Source organism: Synchytrium microbalum (genome assembly GCF_006535985.1).
Source record: "Synchytrium microbalum strain JEL517 chromosome Unknown SmJEL517_scf0021, whole genome shotgun sequence".
Taxonomy (NCBI): Eukaryota; Fungi; Chytridiomycota; class Chytridiomycetes; order Synchytriales; family Synchytriaceae; genus Synchytrium; species Synchytrium microbalum.
In genome coordinates this window covers 320,066-340,415 of record NW_022158370.1, presented here as the reverse complement: position 1 = coordinate 340,415, position 20,350 = coordinate 320,066, and the positions used below count along the sequence as shown (strand labels likewise).

Sequence of the window (20,350 nt, the reverse complement as noted above, 5' to 3'; positions counted from 1 at the left end):
CATCACACCTTCATGATAGTTAGTGAATGCATTCAATACATGTGGTGCATGATCTCGCAGTATGACTAGTTGATTATTAGCCAACTCTTGTAATATCAGAGACATCGTCTGTATGGAAGTAATTAGGTTTTAACCATATTACCAGCGAATCAACTCCCTGCTTACATTAACAAACTTGGAATACAATTGAGAGACCTGTAACTGTAGTTCTTCCTCAGCCTTCTTGTTGGCATTTATAGCCTTGATTTTGGTGATGGTTGCTTGTGGAAGAGTGTGGTGCTGTGGTTGATGTTGCAGCCATATGGTAGCAAATGAAGATATAGTGGCAGCGTTCTTTGCGAAGGCAGCTTCCAGTTCTGTATATAGCCTTTTTGTATCGTTTTGGGTCTAAGAGGGTGTGAAGTGTGAACAACAAAGCTCCTGCAGATCATGACGACGAATCAGGTAAGTTACTACCCCAGTATGTACCTGTTTAGAATGTAGATGAGAAAGTAGTAGATCCGTGTCGAGAAGGGTGTTGTTTGTGTTGATCTCGTTCAGAGTTGATGCTGCGAGAGCATGTTGTAGTGATGAAGCGTTCGATGATGGATTGGGTGATGTAGACAAGTTGATCAATTCCGTTAATAGTAATAGTGCGGAATAGTAATGAATTGATGCTTGTTCTTCCGACATTGCAGGCTTCCTAATGTATGTTAAGCAGCGAGCACCATGTTAGGATTAGAAGTAGATCCAAGCAAGTGACAAATGGAATGATGATGGGACTTACTGAATAGATTTAAGCTTTGGAAGACTGATCGCATCCACGGTTGAAATGTTGGTTGTCAGGGCTCTTCTGCAAAAAGCAATTCGTTGAGGGGACTTGTCGTTTTGCTCCTTTCTTAAACCAGCCTTGCAACGTTATAATTTGAAGATGGAATATAATTTGTACATATAATACACGCGTACATGAATGCTCTCTCCTCGCATCCCTGGCTCGTATCTCTTCCTACATGCAGTCGACCACACGACGCGTCAACCTTCAGACTTCAAAACCTACAAGGTACCGTATATAAATCCAGATATACAGCCATCATGGTGCAATTGCAGCCCGAGTCGGTGACAGTCCATCCGCTGGTGCTGCTGTCGGTCGTCGACCACTACAATCGAGTTGCAAAGAATACCAAAAAGAGAGTTGTCGGTGTCCTCCTCGGACAATGGAATCAGGGAAAGGTCAATGTCGCAAACAGCTATGCTGGTACGCATGTGGATTATTATTGTGCATTTATTCAAGCTATTGCATTACTGCAGCTATTACAATGCATTCTACTGACATTCGACCTTTGAACACACATCTCGCACCCTAGTTCCATTCGAAGAAGACGAACGAGATCCATCGGTATGGTTTCTAGATCACAATTATCACGAAAACTTGAACGACATGTTCAAAAAAGTAAATGGCAAGTATTCAACCTTGACCACGTCTGGTTGAGAAAGGCATAGCATTATACCAGGATGTGGCTTTTTTGCGCACATATATCACTTACTCACTCACATCTCTCTATAGCAAGGGAAAAGATGATTGGCTGGTATCATTCTGGTCCAAAACTACGTCCTTCGGATCTCGAAATCAATGAACTATTTAAACGATATACTCCAAACCCCGTATTGGTCATCATTGATGTAAAACCACACGATATCGGCATCCCTACTGATGCTTACTTTGCTGTCGAGGAGATTCATGATGTAAGTGCTCTGGAAGACGACTTGCGTGTGTGTGTGGGTTGCGTGTCACGATGCAATTCAAGGCATACGCCAATTTCCTTGCTTCTATTTCGCTGGTCATCTGGTCCTTTTTGCCAAATGGGCGAGGTGCTTGAGAGTTGCATTCCGATACTCCAGACATCACTTTGCATCCCCACTTGACTAACAATCACAAAATACTCAACTCTACAAGGACGGTACCGCAACAACCAAAACCTTCAACCACATCCCATCTCTCATTGAAGCCGAAGAAGCAGAAGAAATCGGTGTAGAACACTTGCTACGAGACATTAAAGACAATGCTGTAGGAACCCTCGCCACCAGAATAACAAACCAACTAAACTCTTTAAAGGGTCTACAACACAATCTAGAAGAAATCAAAACATACTTGGCAAAAGTCGTTGATGGCACACTACCCATAAATCATCAGATTGTATACAATCTGCAAAACATCTTCAACTTGTTACCGAATCTTAATGTACAGGATGTATCTACGGCCTTCTCTATCAAGACCAATGATGAATTGTTGGTTATCTACTTGTCCTCTTTGATTCGTGGTGTTATTGCTTTGCATAACTTGATTGATAGTAAGTATTCAGCACAGTTTGGAAACAAAAGTTTGTTTTGTGTCTTGTTAAATGAGGTCAAATGATGAAGATGTTACGGAAACGTTGATGTTGTGCTTTCTTCATAAACAAACTTGGAAACTGCTAAAACTCCATTCCTCACTATCACCAACAGACAAGATTGCCAATCGAGATGCTGAAAAGAAGAGTGATGTCGTCGAAATCGCAAAGGAGAAGGCTGATGCTGACGAGAAGAAGGCTGCTGAAGACAAAAAGCTTATTGAAGATGCTGCTCCAACTTCATCATCATCCAAACCAGGTTCCAAATAAGTTGAAGGACCAGTCTCGACACTAAAAGTATTGTACATTTTGTCTCAAGAATACGACGGATAGAAAAAAATCTAGACATGGTCTGGATCAAGTTTCAGGTGTTTGTTCAAGATGAATTGAATTCACTGTCGCCATGATGCTCAAATTGTTTGAAGGGCCTCGAAGAGATGAGAAACCCAAGCTGCTACTTCCAAGTCGGGAAGCGCGTTGCCTGACGCGTAGAACAAGTGACTGAATTTTCATCGTTCGAGGCGTACATGATTCCTTATGTCTACAACCAGTTCTCGAATCATTTCAACGAACGGAACCAGCAGAAAAGTAGAAATCAAGGCCATGGATATTCTTGTAGGTGGTATCGCCACGGCATCTTCTACCGACACTACCTCTCCCGGATGTGTCGGGAATCTCTGCAAACCATCCAACTTGAATGATAATGGCAATATGGCGACAAAGGAAGATCTCTCATTCTGGCAGTCAGCTGCTGATCCAAAATGTGGTCCTCAGTGGTGCATGTTTGAGATTTTTTTGCATTGAGGGGCTTGACAAGACGTTCCTTCACTTGTTGGTGATGTGACATTGGGATTCTAATCAAACATTTCCGCACAAAGGCTTGCTGTTGCTTTAAATTCTGGGTACACTCTGCAAAATCCATGGTATGTTGAGTATGGAAGTATAGGCAATATCAGCTTTCCAGGTAACAATTCTCGAAAACTTGAAATCAAACGCAGAAACGAAAGGTTGACCCGCATTTCATATAAGGTGTCAATGGTCCCGTATTAACAATCAATGGCGGCACGAACGTGCCCATCAATTGCACTGACGCAATGATTGTTGACGCTGGTGTAAATGTCCGAAACTCGACATGCCAATTCACCGATCTCAACACCGTAACAAACGTCCAATCAGTCATGTTTACTTGGAATACAGTCCCGATTCCGCCTGCTACTTCGTGTCAGATGAATGTCGCAGAAGTAAGTACTGCCTCTCGCCTTTCTTCAAACTCGTTTACGCAACATACCGGCACTGATCCAATCAGATCGCCATCAACGGATCTCCTGTTCCGGGAGGTGCACCGCTCTCTACAGGTGGAATTATAGGCATTGTGATTGCTGCTGTTGTTGGTTTGATAGCTGCGGGTATAGTCGGATATCGCCAGTTCCAGATTCAGGTGGAGCGTCGTGCGCATCGTCGTTCTGCTTTCTCCATGCCGGGGATCGTGGCGAGGGATAATGGGACTACGTAAAGTCTTGTATGTCATGCTTTCGGAACTGTGTGCGCGGTTGGTTTGTGGAGCAAGCAAAAATAAAGTATGGTAACCAACAAGAGATACGAGACATGTCAAGAGCGTGCGTGTCATGACAAATGAAATGTTCATTAATTCTTTTGTAAACTCTCTCAGAAGAAGACATGCGCGCGCCCATGTTTTGACAAAAGAAAAAGCAGTCCAGACCTTGCAACACAACCTGCTAGTACGTTTCATCGGTTGATGATGGCATCCACGAGACAGAGCTTCTCCACCAAGGTTCTAGAACATGCAATGGCATTATTCGTGACTAAGTCTTCGTCTAGACTCTTGAAAACACCAAAAAAAGACACCTCCGAGTTATGCAAAAGTCGCCTTATTTTAAAGACGAAAGACCATCCTCCCAAAGACCTCCTTTTCTGCATTTAACAAGCTGCTGCATGACGGATATGATCACCGAGGCGTTCGGCTATGCATATTGTGTCTCTCCCAGTATGTGTTGACATGATCCGTTGCTGGAATTTCCCAAAACGAATTCGCCGCAATAGACTTTGGAGCAGTCCATAGAGCTCTAAGAGTTGCTCGATGAAGAAGCAGTTGATGGATATGACCAATTGGAAGACGATCGTGTCTCGCAATTACCTGCACAGCAATCAAATGATGTTTACATTTTTGGTGGATTGATATTTGTGTCAATGCATCTAGATGCCTTGACATGCCACCACACTTTCTCCATCCGGTAAAACAAGGTGGACAAACACTCAGCACACATGTGAAGAATTGGACAGCTTTATACCATTAGACTGTCGATTCATGTATTGATGTAGACTAAGATGACTTTATTTACAAACTACGAAAATATTTACTACTAGACTGTGTTTTTCACGTGATGCGAATGTTGATATATACGGTGATAAGAGATGATAAAAGACGTTCCAGATCGAGCCCATAAGTACATTATGTGCCTGACACAGCATGACACGTTGCTTTTATCATCGAGGTTGCAGTTGAAGTTGTTGCCCAGTGTTGCAGCGATTCCAGTTTCTCCGGTACGTGTTTGACAGCAACTTCAACAGCTTTTGTGCGCTGCCTAGGCTTCCGAGTGTCTGTATATTGTAGTGGCCTCGTCCGCGCTGGTTTTATGTGTATGGTATCCATAACAGATTTCAAAATCCAAGCTCAAGGGTTTCTGTAAAGTGCTGTGAAATGTCAGCCAATCCTTTAGACAGTATCGTCAACCATAGTAGGAAAACGAAGCTCACATTGTATGCTCGTTATTGAGTCGGTAGTGGTCTAGATCTTAGAGTTTGTTAACAATTTTAAGTGCTGAGAGTTTAGATTTAGCACGAGGGGGAAATGCGAAGACCAAGACATCTCGGACTAACCAGATCGCAATTCTCGTCAAAGCTCCCTAGTTGCTTTTGACGACTGGATATTTGCGAAAGGGCGGAAATCGATATACGGAGAATAATTGCTATCTTGCACTGGCGCCTTGATCTTTCACGTGGGAAGTTTTTTGACAAAGTGTGATCGAGGCTGACTCAGCGAGTCAGAACTCTTGTTTTTGGCGCTTGGCATCATGTTGAGATTGGCAGTGGTTGTAATTCAAGGTCACGTCGGCTTGATCGCGTCGACGATTGTAGTAAACAAACATGCTGTCTCTCACAGTATCTTGTGCTGATATCCCAAAGAATGGCTACACTAAGGTCCCGGTTTGCTATTCTGCTCCGTGTTTTTCAAAAGGGCACAAACGGAAAACGGTGCCGATATTCCAAACGTTGAAGATTCGAATCCAAGATCCATCTACCAAAAGCTCTAATTGCAACTAACGAATAGATATTCCGTTCTGTGACTCAGTTCTCTGACATCTTTGGTCTCTCGAGAACTTGAAAAGCCCTGTGTTCGAGTCATTTCTTTAAAAAGTTAACACCCGACACCCAAACACTGCTTTTGATTATGCAGTCTATTGAATCTTTCAAGGTCTTAAACGACTTGCAGTCGATATTCTAAGACTGTCTCGGGTTCTTGCGTTCTGTTTAACGCGAGAGCGTCTTTCCGTCACAAAAAACGAAATGCCGCAATCGTCGGTTTGACATCGAATGAAGGCTCGCAGCTTGTGAAGATCAGCCAAAAAGGTTGAATTGATTGTAAAATGTAAATGCGTTCTTCAATTATCTTCCTTTCCTTGAGCTCGGTTTTAATGGCACTCGCTTACAACCCACACTACCTTTTGTTTACTCGACAGAACCAACCAAAGCAAGCATGTGAAGAAAACCCAACATATTTATGGTGTACGATAATTTGGATATATAAAGGTACATTATGCATCGATATTCTCGTAAGATGGTTATTAAAACACTATTGGGCGACTACAGAACTGCAATATTGATTTTGACTACTGATTAGAAGCTTTCCAGGGGTACACGAGACATAATCAACGACATCCGTTACAGACACATAATGCCTTACTGTTCACGTTCCAGTTGCATCAAAATGGTTCGGTTTTATCATTGCTGTCGGTGACAAGTTATTTGATAAACGTCCCAGTCTATCGAGTAGACTTGGTATCTCGTCGACAGATACATGAATGGCTCGTGTTCGTTGCCTAGGTTTACGAGGACAGGTGTATGCTTCTGGAGGGTGTAATGGTGACCTTGCAGTCTCTGATGATGGCGAAAAAGAACTCGTCGAAGAACTAGTGCTTTCCATAGCGTGTGAATATATCTCTGAGACCAGAAACCTTGTATGATTTTGATATTGGAATTGAGCTCAAATATAGCAAGGATAAGCAAAATCTGAATTTGTTGCATCCTACCTTCGACCCAAAGTCTCAAGCTTGCCCGAACTAAACTTGCTGCGTTTGCTACAGAGTCTGAGAACACTGCTAGATGACCCAGATATTCTTTAATTTACAGACGAGATGTAGATTAGCATGTGCTAGTAGCTAGGGGCTTTTGCTCGGATCAACCGGAACCGGATATTACGCCAAACATTCTTATGACCACAGACGAAAAAAATGGAACCTTCCAAACTTAAACTTCTGCGAAGGCCTGTTTTTACGTGTAACAGATCAAGGATGGGAGCTGAGTCTTGATGGCGTTGTTGGCATGTGTTCGAAGCAATAGAAGTGGAGGTTGGCAAGCGCAAACTCTTCTAAGTTCTTGAAGCTGACCCCCCAAAAAAATGAAAGGATGATGCAGATGAAACGTCTATCCAAAATATGCAAACAAATAATTGTCACAACAAAGAGTTCTTCTAGACAAGGTTTGCTTTTTCGTTCTATATAAGCTCTCCTTAATCATCACGTTCCTTCCTCTTGAGAACCTTGTTCAGCTCACCCTTCAATACAGGCGGAATAGCATCTTTAATAGATTGCGGTATCCTTGAAGCAGCAGCTATTCGTGATTGTTGTAACAAGAAGGCACTAAACAAAGTTGGTGTGAGCTGTGATGTTCTAGCTTCATATGGACAGCATAAAACGAGCCGTTCAAACTAAGCAACGCATAGGAACTTACTCCATTATAACCAACGTAGCCATAGCTTCAACGATGGGTACGGCACGTGGTAGTACACATGGATCATGACGTCCTTTGGCAGCTAATATACCTTCAGTGCCGTCATAAGTAGTTGTGTTCTGTGGAAGCGAGATCGTTGCTGCTGGTTTGAAGGCGACCTTGAAATAAATATTTTCCCCATTTGAAATACCGCCCTAGATAGAGATAAAGCATAAGACTATGATCAAGGTTCAAGAATCGTCATGTTTCAATCGACAAATATACTGCAGCCAAGTTTGTGCATTGCAACCACTACAGTGCGACAAATCTTTCTCTACAATACAGACTCGGCACGGTTACGAAAACACATACCTGAATACCACCAGAGAAATTGGTAACAGTACCCAAACTCCCATCAACCTTTTTCACGAAAGCATCATTATGTAAATGACCTGGAATATTTGTACCAGCAAACCCAGATCCGATTTCAAATCCTTTGGTAGCGGGTATAGATAGCATGGCATGAGCGAGTAGGGCTTCCAGTTTATCAAAACATGGTTCACCCAACCCTTTTGGAACGTTTCGTAGGATACAAGTCACAGTGCCACCAATTGAGTCGTGTGCATCTCTGGCCTGCACGACTCGCTAAAAATATGTATATTTATCGTTGAGTTGGAGTTTCGGCACGTCGACTTAAAAAAACGACTGTTACTCAATTAACCTGTCCACTGACCTCACGCATCTTCTTGCACGTCTCAGCATCAGGACACCTAACTTCATTACTATCCACATCAGCTCTCGTAACCGTAGCCAAACGCTTCCACCAAGCACTCCATCTGGCCACATACGCAGCCTCACGTTCATTCACCGACTTTGCAGCCCCATTACTACCACTAGTAGCGACCATAGCCGAATTAGCAGACTCGTGGAAATCCGGCGACATGTCTACATGGCCAATAGAAGATACAAATCCAACACATTCAAACCCAGTAGCGACCTTCAAGTATTTTTCAGCAATTGCAGCAGCAGCTACACGACCAATAGTTTCTCTAGCTGATGATCGCCCACCACCAGATGAGGCTTTGATGCCGTACTTGTCGAGGTATGTGACATCAGCGTGGGAAGGACGTGGATAAAAGTCCATTTCACCATAATCGTGAGGACGTTGATCTTCGTTGGGGACGTTCATTGCTATTGGGGTTCCGAGAGTGAAGCCCTTTTCGGTGCCTGAGAGGATGACGACTCGATCTTTTTCATCTCTCTGGCGTGAACGGAATGAAGAGTGTTAGCTCTGACGTTGACAAAAAAGCGAGCAACGCTGGGTTTGATGATGACTCGACAGTGAAATGAAAAGCAGCACAATCCAGCGTGATGCACTTTTCAATGCAATGTCATGCTTACAGGAGTAGTGAGTGCGCTTTGACCAGGTCGTCTTCTGCTGAGTTGAGGTTGGATGTCGTCTTCAGTGATTGACAAACCAGGAGGAACTCCATCGACGACCACTCCAACAGCCTTGCAATGCGACTCGCCAAATGTCGTGATGCGGTATAGACTTCCGAATGTGCTCATCCTATTGGAATATAGAGTTGAATGTTGAACGACCTTTCAAGTTTTTTGGCGATGTAAAGAATGAATGAAGTTTGGATTTTCGGCGGTAATAAGAGTTCAATGAAGATGATGTGACAGCTTTGAACTGCGGGAAACAGACGTCTAGAAAGTAGTCAGAGTCTGCAATCGTGGGATCGACGTGATAATGATCAGAAATAGATTCATTGCGACGTGATTCTTGCTGCTGTGCATACTCTTTGGAGTTCTACAACAGTACACTACATATTTGGACTATTTGGACGCGTATAGAGGACATATTATTGTTGGAGTTGCATTGGAATCCGCATTGTCGTTTCAGGCCAGTTTTGATGCTTGGGATTCAAGACTAACCATCCGCGTCTTGAAGAGACTGACGTCATAACACTCGTTCGCGGCTGTAGGTACACGATATGGACGAGTAAGCTTGGTTTTTCATATTGTTACATAAGCTGCAAAATCACTAACGAATAACTGCAACGTCGTTTAGACAACAATATGTGGCAACTATCGAACAAAAGCTAGCAAGGAGCGGAGAGCGTGATAGGTAAGTTTATCCATTGATATGATCTGATCACCAGTCTCGTCACTGTTATATTTAATTGAGTCAGACCAAACAATCATCAAAGATGAAAGCAACGATGTTAACTTCACCCTTTTCTTGCTTAGGCTCAAGCAGAGATTACGGCAAAGGCTAGCGGAATCAGGATGGAGAGATGATCTCAAGATATACTGTCAAGGTGCGTGCACAGAACTCGCTTTCCAAAAACTTGAAGAACTCACAGTTGCCATGTATCTAGACGTGATCAAAAAGAAGGGATTGGCCAATGTCACGGTAGAATCTCTAGTTGCTGAAATAACACCACGAGTACGAGGTAAACCATTCAACATACGGATTTCTGTTTGGTTTAAATGTATTTATTCAAAGACTATCTTCCTTATTCCCCAAACTCTCTTCTATAGCATCGGTACCAGAAAACGTCAAGGCTGAATTGTTGGCTAGTATTCGAAAGAGTATAGAAAGCATGGATGCTCAGTACTGATATACGCAGCGCAATGTCAATGGGGTGTTTGTTTCAACAGGAACATTCTGCTTTCATTGTGGTGCTGATAACATAATCTGTGTTGACGTAGTTATAGAGAGCTTTGGAGAGCTTTTACTTGTATTAGTTTGACTGTTCTCTTTTGTAATATTCTTATGTGAACGAACATGGATTCCTCTCAATGATGTGTGCTCATTTGGTATTTGAGTCCACAGTATCCTATCAAAGCATTTGCATCAGCCAAGTATCATATTTTACAAACGTAGTAAGACTCACCACAAGCTATCGGAATGCCTTGATCCTAAAAATAATGTTTACAAGAGGGTCGTGTCAAATAACAAATACAAACTCTCGCATTCAAGGACAGACGACGACTCTTGCGATACCGGATAACTTACCAGGTTGATATACACTTTGGGATGACCCAATGCTCCTCCTCCTACCATGCATGAAATCACAATTGGTGTCGTACTATCCAAAGACAATTGGCGAATTCACAAACCTCCATCACAGCAAACCCTTCTTGTTTCAACCACAGTAATAGGGACTTTATGAATCATTTCAATAGCAGCTGGTGGATTTGGCTAAGATTTGAATATGTTTAGAACAAGTTCAATATAGTCCAACGTTTCTGTTCAACAAAGGGTTGATGTCTTCACCTGTGCTTCCATCCTTGTCTGTTCAAACCTGGAGGATAAGGATAATATAAACGTTGGTATACTCTTGTTACAGGTTGGTATTTAACAGTCTCACTATACCTTGGACCAACCATGGCATCAGCCCTTTTCGCTTGATGTTCACTCCAAACTGCTTCTCGACCTGGTGCTTGAATCAAGTCTTTAGCGGGAGCACTGGTATATGTTCTAGCTGCATATTGCTTTGACCGCCTGCTTAGGCTGCTCCCCAAAAGCCGTAATCGATACATCCTTGTTGAAGTTACGACAGAATTTTCGTGATTTGTTGGATAATGTAACAAGGTGCAAGTCAGCTGTAGACCTCAAGACGAATCAACGATTTGTATACGTGTACTACGCGTGCATGCTTCGGTTCCTAGTCAAAACAGGAATTACTGAACGTGAAGCTGTCATATTGCAGTTGTTGATTGTTCAAACAAGTGGAACTGGTGGAGGAACTAGGAGGTAATAGTCGCATAAATGCATTATACTCATTTCGATTTTGTAAGTTGCATCCTTCTTCTTATTCACGAACCGACATCTTAAGCTCAAAGCCCAAAGATTCACGTTTACAACTAGAGCTGATTGCCAAGTGGTCTCAACATGTGTAAAAATGTCCATCAATTGCGAGTCAGTCTCTATATATTGCATTGGTAAGTTCGTGTTCGTCGGGTCGTCATCGCCAACAGGACACATGCAACATTTGATGTCAAATCAAGAGTTGTTGAATTTGCTTCACTCCAAGCTCCCCTAAGCAACGAATGTCACTTTCTCACATCTTATCATGTGTTAGAAGTCACGGATGATATTAATATCGACTGGAAGGGCGTTCGCTAGCCAAATGATATACTACTCGACATCATTGAGGTGATTATTGCAGAAAACCAAAAGCACGAGTCAGGGTCGAAAGAATATGATAAGCCATAAAGCAAGAAAACAAAACTCAAGTTCGATTCGCATTGGCTGGTAAAGGTTTCAATCGGATAGCTGTGCCAACCCTGTGTAAGTGGTCGACCTCGACCTCTCGTCTCTGATCGACGCCTACGTTACTCCCAAACATACTCCAGGTATTAAAGGAGGGGCAATTCTGAAAGTAAAGTAAAAATGTAGAAAACACATCGTGTATAAATTTGAAGTAACAATTTGTAGAATACAAACCTTTCAAAACGCCAACCTATACCACCGCTGCGCGATAAGCCACTGTTTTTCTCAAAGATTCCTGGGTTTGTATGTATGTGTGTGTGTATGTATTCGTGTAGTGATTCAGCTGATTATATTGTACGAAGACGAAAGGTGAAGAATGGCCTCTAGATCTACTTGGGCTTCTTGATGTCGACCATTGAAACAATGTCATGGACACTAGTCTGGAAAAACTCGACACGTTGAGCTTGATTGAAAACCACGACAACACGGGCATTGATTTTACCTCCAAGACCATGCCTCCTGATATTATTTCCGATAGCATTGCGTAAATCTAATAAGACTAGACTGTCAGTTTGATTTGACCGACGTTGCTCACGATCCAAACAGCAGGTGCACATACGTCGTCTGGTCTAAAGATCAAGTCCAATTCACAGACGTTTGTGAATATCCGGTCGAGAGCCTCCACAAATACCTAAATGAGAATCCATTGAGCACGCCGGACTGAGATCACATTGAACGATCGTACTTGAATCAGATCTAGTATCCCCAGTTCACTTTCACTTGAATCGACGACAAAGACAAAGTATAGAGCTAGCAAAGTGTGGTTCAGTATACGAGATTGGAACCTGTCACGAACCCATCAATGTAAAGACTCACTGGCGTAATGCTAAGATTGTGGGGTTTGGTTAGTTTCAACGAGTTCGTTCATGGAGGTGATTGTATACACTGACTTGCCCTGTATATTATTTTGGTATCATTCCCTCCGAGTAGAGCGCTTCCTTCCAAGAAATTGCACACATTGTCTGGCCTAATGACGCGAATGTTGTGTTAGGTCTTGAAATGACTGACCGATTTTCAACGACAGAAGTACTTGCCGTTTCTGGACCAAAGAAAAGATTTCTTTTAGCATTTCCTGTTGAGTATTCACATCCTGAATATGAGCAGATGGTTGTAATCGTTAGCTCTCATATATAGAAACAGTTGGGTGTTCAAATACAGATAAATCACGTACCAGTTGCTGATACCACTGCATCAGTCGCGGCTTCCCGTGATTATTGAATATAAGGACTGCCTTGATCATCTCGAGTTTTCTATTGCCAGACTCTCTCCTCGCTGTTGCCTTGTTAAGGATTGCAACTCACACCTCAAACCGAGAGGAACTGCCATATAAGTTATAATAGCCATTCAAGCGCTGTGTATGCAGCTACAAATACTAAAGAAAACATCAAGTAATTGTTAATTCAAGAAAGACATTGTGGCAGTCCCAACTCAAGTTGTGGTCTCAGCAGCGAGTGTCAGCAGCACGATGAACTCCAGTGGGAGTGACAGTGACATGTCGGAGCTCTGTGTATGTATATATATCTGATGCTCTAGCTCGCTGTTATATTGACTTGTACAGCTTGTAAACTCACATACATCAAATTGAATAGAACACGATGCAAAACAACATGACTCTTTCGCCAACTGCAGACAGTGCTGGATTAAGTGAATCTACTGCTGGAGAATCATCTGCTGTATCTACCTCATCCTCACTCCCAGATGCAGAGTCGGCTTCCTCTGCCCCTCCTCTTCCAAACACCATCATACAGCAACAACAACAGCAACAGCAACGAGAGATATTACGTAGAGACCCGCTCGCTCCATTCCCATTGCCCCCCGCTCCTCCAAAAATATTACGAAGGAATCCCGAACGATCTGATTCGGATGCTCTCTCTAGCTCCTCTGCTGATGGTTCCATGTCGCGTTCCTCTTCCCAAGTCTCATTCCCCGATATGCCGGAACCAGTCGAGTTCCGAGGTGTATTAATTGATCCCTTTATATTGAAGAATGTTACATTGGCAAAAGACCGTCCATTCATATTGCAGGTGGAAGGAGAACTCGAAGTCTTTGTTACTCGATTCGACAAGTGAGTCTTGGCAGAAACTATCGATTCGCATATACAGCACATGATTTGGTCTACTACAAATGTGTTCAGTGTTGAACCAACATTTCTACTCACAACACAACTCTCTCGATGTAGGAGGAATTTGGAGTATCCTGGACTGAATAGCTATCAGAGGCTCATTGTACATCGACTAGCTGCCTTCTTCAAACTGACGCATGTCGTTGATCGAATGAAGACAGTCATCCTGTCAAAGACTCCAGAAACAGAGAAGCAAGTGCTGCGAGCCTCTGCAAAGCTCGAATACACTACTAACCAACAGTTATCTATAGACCTGGTCTGAAATTGCGAGACATCCCGCCAGTTGATCCCAGTATCGCAGCCCTGGATCCAGAACCCATAGTTGTGGACACGCCTCCGCCTGTCGGTGTTGTCGACGACTCTGCCAAGTCCAATGTACAAATCATGCAGAGGAATGGTCGACCACAATCCGTATCAACTCCATTCAGGCCGAATTCGTCGCAGTATACTTCTATAAATCAACCTCTTAGCCCGCAATTACCATCGCCGTCTCCGACTAATCCTGCAAACCAAAAGTTTGAGGAGAGACTGGAGGAATATAATCGTGCCCGAGAGAGAATATTTAGAGAGCCATCATCTTCTGCGTCATCAGCGAATGGCAGCATTGGAAGTGTTAGTAGTGGTAATGCTTCTGATCTAGGCTTATTGCCGCCGCCTGCTCCTCAGATAGTGCCTCAAACTACAAGACGGTATACAGACCGACCAGTAGATAATGGGTGGTATCGAGCTGATGGCTCGCAGTCAAATATTAGGCCGTATAATGGTAGTAATAGGCCCAGAGGTTATCAAGGCTCCCGTCCTCGACCGCAGTATCCGCTTCCGCTTCAACATCCTCTACCACCAACACCCACTCGACCATTTGTGAGTGTCTCGAACGAACAATCTCACTATTCGCAACAGCAAGAGCATCGACGACCACCGCAGTATCGACCACCTTTACAAATGCAAATGCAACAACAGGATTACCAGCAGTCACAGATGAATCATGGATATATAGGTGGCGGTATGAACATGCTGCCTCAACAGGCTCCTATGGGTTACATACCTATACAGCAAGCTGATGGATCAGTAGCATATCAAGCAGTAATGTATCCTGGAGTAGTCCCCGTCTGGTTTCCAGGCAATATGCCTGTTGGCAGTAACAATAATATGAATATGCAAAGTAGTAGTATTAGTAACAGTAATATTGTCACCAACGAGGCACTGTCTCCTACACTAGTGCCAAATCAGATGAGTGGCATTCCACCACAATACGGGTATGCTCCATATACAGGATATAAAATGCCGCCATCACAGCCCTTGTATTATGGACCACCAGGGGGTATGATGATGCAACAGCAGCAACCTCCAAGTAATAGTGAAGGAGGAGATCCAGATGAAGCTCCATCGTTATAGATGATGTTGTACAGAAAAATAGTCAAATAAAGAAGAGCATAGAAAGGAACTTTGCAGTTGGCGTTGCTTCTCTTTGTTTTTTCGAGATCACAGTAGTGTGAATCTTTTTTTTTGCGTGTTTGCAACTCTGTAGGTTGGGACAGTTCGAGTGACGCATTCGTGAGGCAACGAGTGAAACAAGATATTTAGGTGCACTAGCATTTGCTCTTTTATATGAATCTAGACTGCTACATCAACTGCTCTATGTATACTGTTTGTACTCCTCATTATGCTTGACAAACCCCACCTTCTTGTTTTACAGCTTCTTGCCCGTCTAAAAGTTATTCTGCTGTGACAACGAAGACTGATTTATACCGAATCGTGGCCAGGCCTTTGGCTTTACTACAGAACCTCTCTCGTAAGCCTATTCAATTCACTGGGCTCGTCTTTATATTTCGTCTGCTGATTCTCGAGATCCTTAAGTTAAATTCAATACCAGTAACTAAATCGCCTGATACACCAATAAAGCTCAGACCAAGTTCATTTATTGGTACGTTGCCCATGGCGTGGCGATCATTCAGAGCTTTCAGCAACTTGATATCACAAATGCTTTTCAGAGTTGATGACTCGCAGTTGTTTCAGCTCTACCATCGTCGACACAATATCTAGTACCAATTCTGTAGATATGGGTTCCCCTTCAAACCTTAGACAGGTAAGATTGGGACATTTGGTCACGACGGTGGATCAATGAAAGGGTGGTTCCTGTTCTATATCCTGGATGCGGAGATTATTGAGTTGACGGCTATCATACGTTATAAACGTTTCGAGGTTTGATTCCTTGACTTGGTGGCTCGTCATACAAAATAACCTTCAACGCAGCTGCCTGTGACAATACCGATGGTGTACGGTGGCAGCTCGTCGTCATCATCAGGTATTTCGAGCGCTTTCAGAGTTTGGTAGTTGGTCTCGATAATTGCCTCTACTGCCAAACAAGGCCGCTGAGCTGGAGAGAGATTACTGGCATCAAACTTCTTCACGTCCGCTGACAGCCCGCTAAATACCCCTTCATACTTTACGACGTTACGTAACCAAACGTCGTTTATGGCTTTGAATGGTGCTAGCTGCTCCATAGAGCACTTCTCAAGCGAGTACTGCGTGAATCCAATATCAGACAATGTTGCGGCACTGCTATTGGCTAATACGTCCAACAGAGTAGTGGATATAATGCATACATTGTCGTCGTCTTCACTGGCTTGATGGCAGCCCGAGTAGTGAAATCTCCACAGGCTGAGATTTTCTAGAATCGGTGAGACACAACGTCCGAAATCTTCAGGTAGGACGAGATCTGCTATGTTTGATATGTGCGTCGAGATCGTGTCCCAATCCAAGTTTTTCCATGACTCCAAATACGTGGCAGCATCGATATCGTTCTCTTCGCTATATACGTTGCGGAAAGCCAAAGTAAGAGCCTGTCAAAAGACTCGCGCAGCTCATACCATCGAAGATAGAGAGCCTGGGATATTATCCAAATACAGTTTGAGTGTCTTTAGATTTATAAATGAAGCCAGTCTCTGCAGAGACTCGAGTTGAGACAAACAAATTTCGAGTGTGGCGACAGATTCCAGAGATGATTGTGTGAACACACCGCGCTTGCGTTGTTGAAATTGCAAGAATACTAGATTCCAGACTGGTGATGCAGTTAGGTTCGTAGCTCCACAAGTATTTCGACACGACTGGCCTCAGTATCGACACAATCAGGTTCGATCAAGTCTACAGTCCTCTTAGTTTTATACAGCTCCAGGACAGCTGTTTCGTTGCAGCCTTTGCAAGCCAGAGCCAGTCGTCGAGACAAGGCCTTCTGTTGCGTCCTTTTCAAGTAGATACGATATCGTTGTTTTGTAGCAACGAGCTGAAAGATATGAAGGAGGATTTCATTTGGCAATCGAATGCCTTTCCATTTGATGTCATCCATATATTTCCTACAAAGAAAAATGTTTGAAAAACAGTATTTCATGCGTTGATTTGTTGTTGAGAATTGATGGAGAATCCATACTCGGGATTTGACGTCAATTGTGAAATGCTTACTGTGGCAACTTTCAAGTTGAAGAATAAGAAGAAGAGTAACTTACTAGTGCAGTACTGTGTAGAGTGGATTGCGACTGATGGTACCTAGTAGGCTATGCTAAACAGATGATCACGATGAATTTGATGTGCAATTTGATGTCGGTGCAGCATGCAAGACAGTCAAGTTAAAGGTAAACAACCAAGCTTACGCGTTCCATGATCTGTATCTATACTAAGGTGCAGTTCCTCAGGTCCTCCGTCTTACGGTACTAACGGTACTAACAATCGCAACTGCGAGTTGAGGTGGATTGAGGACATTGGCTGCGAGGTGCCGTAGCGCGATTTGCGTCTTGAAAAATGGGGATGCACGTGTAATCTATGATGCAAAGAAGATCTAAAGGGATAGATCTGTAAAGGAGCAGCTCACTGTTGCCTAATGCTACATTCAACTTCTTTTTTTGCTCAGCGAATCTAGCTTAAGGAAGTGATGGCAGACGAACCTCAGGAGCCTATAGCCATGACGAACGCGATGGACACGCCTATAGAGCAACAGGAAGAGGAAGAAGACGAAGCGTCAGACGTGATTCGAGCTGGAAACTGGCTGATTATAAGAATGCCAAGTGGAAATACAAAGCTAGTACAGGCAAAGGCAAACAGGCAAGCCGAAAGAGCTGGAATCCATGTTTGAATCCATGTTGCCTTTATGTTCCATCGACTGACATGCACCGATCACTCTGTAATAGTCCTTGCAAAATGGGCAAATTTGGAACCTGTAAATTCAACGATTTGATTGGAAACAACGCCGGTGTTCTGTACGAGATATACGATGGAGATCAGTTAAGAGTCGCCAGTGATCAAGTCATGTCCTTAGATGTTTACGGTATTTATATCATAGCTTGTACATGAGCGTCCGTTTTTTGTCTGTCGCTGACACTACCTTCTGCAACAGACATTCAATCCGCTGAGGATGCAAACAATCGAGAGATCAATGATCTTGGAGATACTTCGCAAAAGCTATCGCAGGCTGATATCGAGGAACTGAAAAGGGACAGTTTGAAAGGACAAGTGTCGTCGCAGGTACCGTGTTGGCTAGATGCCAAAAAAATGACACTATGCCTTTCCAGAATGAGCTGAAATCATTTCCTCTATTACATCTTGCTTTCGCAGGACGTCATCAGGTCATTGGTGGAGAACAGTGCTACCTTTGAGAAAAAGACAGAGTTCTCCAAGGCCAAATACATCAAAAAGAAACAGGCCAAGTAAGTCTTTGTGTGGTTTTGAAACAACGAGTCCGCACAAACTCAATCTACACTTTTTGCTAGGTTCACAAAGGCATTCGTTCCAATACTACCGACTGCAAAGACTCTTTGTGATTTCTTTTTTCAAGAAGACTCGCCAAAGATCAAGTAAGTATAAAGTGATGACAATGCAAAATAATCACTGTCACTGAAGAGTACATGATGATCTGCAACTTTCTCACTCTCCGCTGACACGTCCTTAGAGATATTCGAGGTGATACATTGAGCATGATCCTGAATGCATCCAACGTACATGCTGGAATGCGAGTACTAGTAGCTGATGATATTCATGGATTGCTGGTTGCGAGTGTGATGGAACGACTTGGAGGTATTAATGAGCGGGTTGTATTGTTTTGTTTTGGGCAGTCTGCATCACCTTAACTTTTCACTACGATACTGAATCCCAAATGAACTGAATAATAGGATATGGTACCGTAATTGCTCTTCACGAAAACGATGTACCGTCATATGATATTCCGGTATATTGCAACTTTTCACCAAAACTCGCAAGTACTCTACAAACTATCAGTTGGAATAGAGTCAATTCGGTGTTGATTAGCGAAGGTATTGTTTGCAATCCTGACTCTGTGCTACTTGGTATTGTTTGCTCACACTTTACAACCCCACGAAAGCTGAAGAACAAGAACTGCTAAAAGGCACGGCAGCATCACGAAGAAATAAAAAGCGTGATGCACTGGCAACAAATAGAGAAAAGTTGACTCTTTTACGGAACGGTGATTTTGATGCCTTGCTCGTAGCAAGTTCATTCAATCCTGTTTCTGTGGTGGAAACATTGTTGCCGTATATTAGTGGATCGAGACCTGTTGTGGTTTATCATTCGTTTAAAGAGGTAAAAGCGCCTGTAGTGGTTAAGCTTTAGAATTTTGTTTTCTGTTCTGGTTACCTCGAAGGAGTTTTGCTTTTGCTAAGCAATCAAACATACTTTTCTAGGCATTGACGGAGACATACAACTATTTCAGAGAATCATCGGAGTTTGTCAATGTGGATTTATGTGAGAGTTGGTTGAGGGAATATCAGGTACGTTGAAAACGTTGTGTATCAACATAATACATACTACGATCTGTACCCTTTTTTTCCCTCGCAAATTCACTGCAATAACTATTTTTTCTAGCTTCCCTGCTATCAAGCGGGAACACGACCTATCATGACTGGCAGTAGTACAGGTGGTTATTTTGTTGCTGCCACAAGAACATATGCTGCCGCACCTGAAGAGATTGTACATGGTAACAAATCTAGTGGTGGAGGTGGCAGTAGTAGCAATGGCAGGCCAGCCAAGAAGAGAAGATGGTGATGTGGAGTTGATGAATAGCTGTTTGCATGTGTACTTTTGGTATTTATTAGAGTTGCATCAACATTTCTCCATTTGGGATTGTTATTCGTTTTTTTTCGCAATGCAAATGTCGAAGAAGATCAATAATCAAAATTGATTAAGGCAATCGTGTGATTGATTCTAGGATAGTCAAGCCAACCACAACAGGTACGCTGGAAGACCTGGATTCTCTATAACTTGAGGTTGCTGAATATTGACATGCATCCCACTCTGTATTAGTCCTGGTCAAATGAGCAACACTGACAGGTTTAAGTTCTCCATTGGGTTGGAAACTACACCAAAGTTTCTTCACGATTCTTTACGACCATGATGATCAAGATCTGTTATAAGTCGATGGTGATTAAGCCATGTCGCTACATGGTCATGGCAGCTCTAACATCCGCCAATGACTGGACCACATTATTCTCGAATTTTGAGCAGAAGCTATCAGCCTGCGGAAGGTGCAGACAATCGAAAAAGCTGTGATCTTGGGGATACCTGATA

General features: G+C 43.0%; 7 protein-coding genes across 7 annotated transcripts; 4 read left to right on the top strand and 3 right to left on the bottom strand.

Moving 5' to 3' along the window:
- Window positions 1-1,071: 1,071 nt before the first annotated feature.
- SmJEL517_g03784 (uncharacterized protein) lies at window positions 1,072-2,636 on the top strand (the record flags this gene model as incomplete). Its single annotated transcript, XM_031169712.1, has 5 exons — window positions 1,072-1,234; window positions 1,344-1,463; window positions 1,544-1,722; window positions 1,934-2,327; window positions 2,482-2,636. The coding sequence occupies 5 exons, from the start codon at window positions 1,072-1,074 to the stop codon at window positions 2,634-2,636; spliced, it is 1,011 nt and encodes a 336-aa protein (XP_031024365.1).
- A 4,537-nt stretch (window positions 2,637-7,173) lies between these two features.
- ARO2 (chorismate synthase) lies at window positions 7,174-8,942 on the bottom strand (the record flags this gene model as incomplete). The annotated part of the gene is made up of 5 exons (XM_031169711.1): window positions 7,174-7,303; window positions 7,395-7,588; window positions 7,746-8,018; window positions 8,107-8,634; window positions 8,775-8,942. 5 exons carry the CDS (start codon window positions 8,940-8,942, stop codon window positions 7,174-7,176), a joined length of 1,293 nt encoding a protein of 430 aa, XP_031024362.1.
- Window positions 8,943-9,370: 428 nt separating this feature from the next.
- SmJEL517_g03782 (uncharacterized protein) lies at window positions 9,371-10,000 on the top strand (the record flags this gene model as incomplete). The annotated part of the gene is made up of 5 exons (XM_031169710.1): window positions 9,371-9,378; window positions 9,448-9,504; window positions 9,627-9,697; window positions 9,758-9,832; window positions 9,921-10,000. The coding sequence occupies 5 exons, from the start codon at window positions 9,371-9,373 to the stop codon at window positions 9,998-10,000; spliced, it is 291 nt and encodes a 96-aa protein (XP_031024363.1).
- A 178-nt stretch (window positions 10,001-10,178) lies between these two features.
- On the bottom strand, window positions 10,179-10,925 carry SmJEL517_g03781 (uncharacterized protein; the record flags this gene model as incomplete). The annotated part of the gene is made up of 6 exons (XM_031169709.1): window positions 10,179-10,219; window positions 10,277-10,301; window positions 10,399-10,439; window positions 10,503-10,584; window positions 10,660-10,687; window positions 10,759-10,925. The coding sequence occupies 6 exons, from the start codon at window positions 10,923-10,925 to the stop codon at window positions 10,179-10,181; spliced, it is 384 nt and encodes a 127-aa protein (XP_031024360.1).
- Window positions 10,926-11,987: 1,062 nt separating this feature from the next.
- SmJEL517_g03780 (uncharacterized protein) lies at window positions 11,988-12,898 on the bottom strand (the record flags this gene model as incomplete). The annotated part of the gene is made up of 7 exons (XM_031169708.1): window positions 11,988-12,038; window positions 12,101-12,148; window positions 12,218-12,289; window positions 12,344-12,408; window positions 12,475-12,484; window positions 12,689-12,748; window positions 12,830-12,898. 7 exons carry the CDS (start codon window positions 12,896-12,898, stop codon window positions 11,988-11,990), a joined length of 375 nt encoding a protein of 124 aa, XP_031024361.1.
- A 225-nt stretch (window positions 12,899-13,123) lies between these two features.
- SmJEL517_g03779 (uncharacterized protein) lies at window positions 13,124-15,175 on the top strand (the record flags this gene model as incomplete). Its single annotated transcript, XM_031169707.1, has 4 exons — window positions 13,124-13,165; window positions 13,248-13,723; window positions 13,838-13,948; window positions 14,032-15,175. The coding sequence occupies 4 exons, from the start codon at window positions 13,124-13,126 to the stop codon at window positions 15,173-15,175; spliced, it is 1,773 nt and encodes a 590-aa protein (XP_031024329.1).
- Window positions 15,176-17,705: 2,530 nt separating this feature from the next.
- Window positions 17,706-19,828, top strand: SmJEL517_g03778 (uncharacterized protein; the record flags this gene model as incomplete). Its single annotated transcript, XM_031169706.1, has 10 exons — window positions 17,706-17,791; window positions 17,962-18,098; window positions 18,168-18,295; window positions 18,386-18,477; window positions 18,541-18,624; window positions 18,720-18,844; window positions 18,940-19,080; window positions 19,149-19,366; window positions 19,468-19,554; window positions 19,649-19,828. The coding sequence occupies 10 exons, from the start codon at window positions 17,706-17,708 to the stop codon at window positions 19,826-19,828; spliced, it is 1,278 nt and encodes a 425-aa protein (XP_031024328.1).
- Window positions 19,829-20,350: the final 522 nt, after the last annotated feature.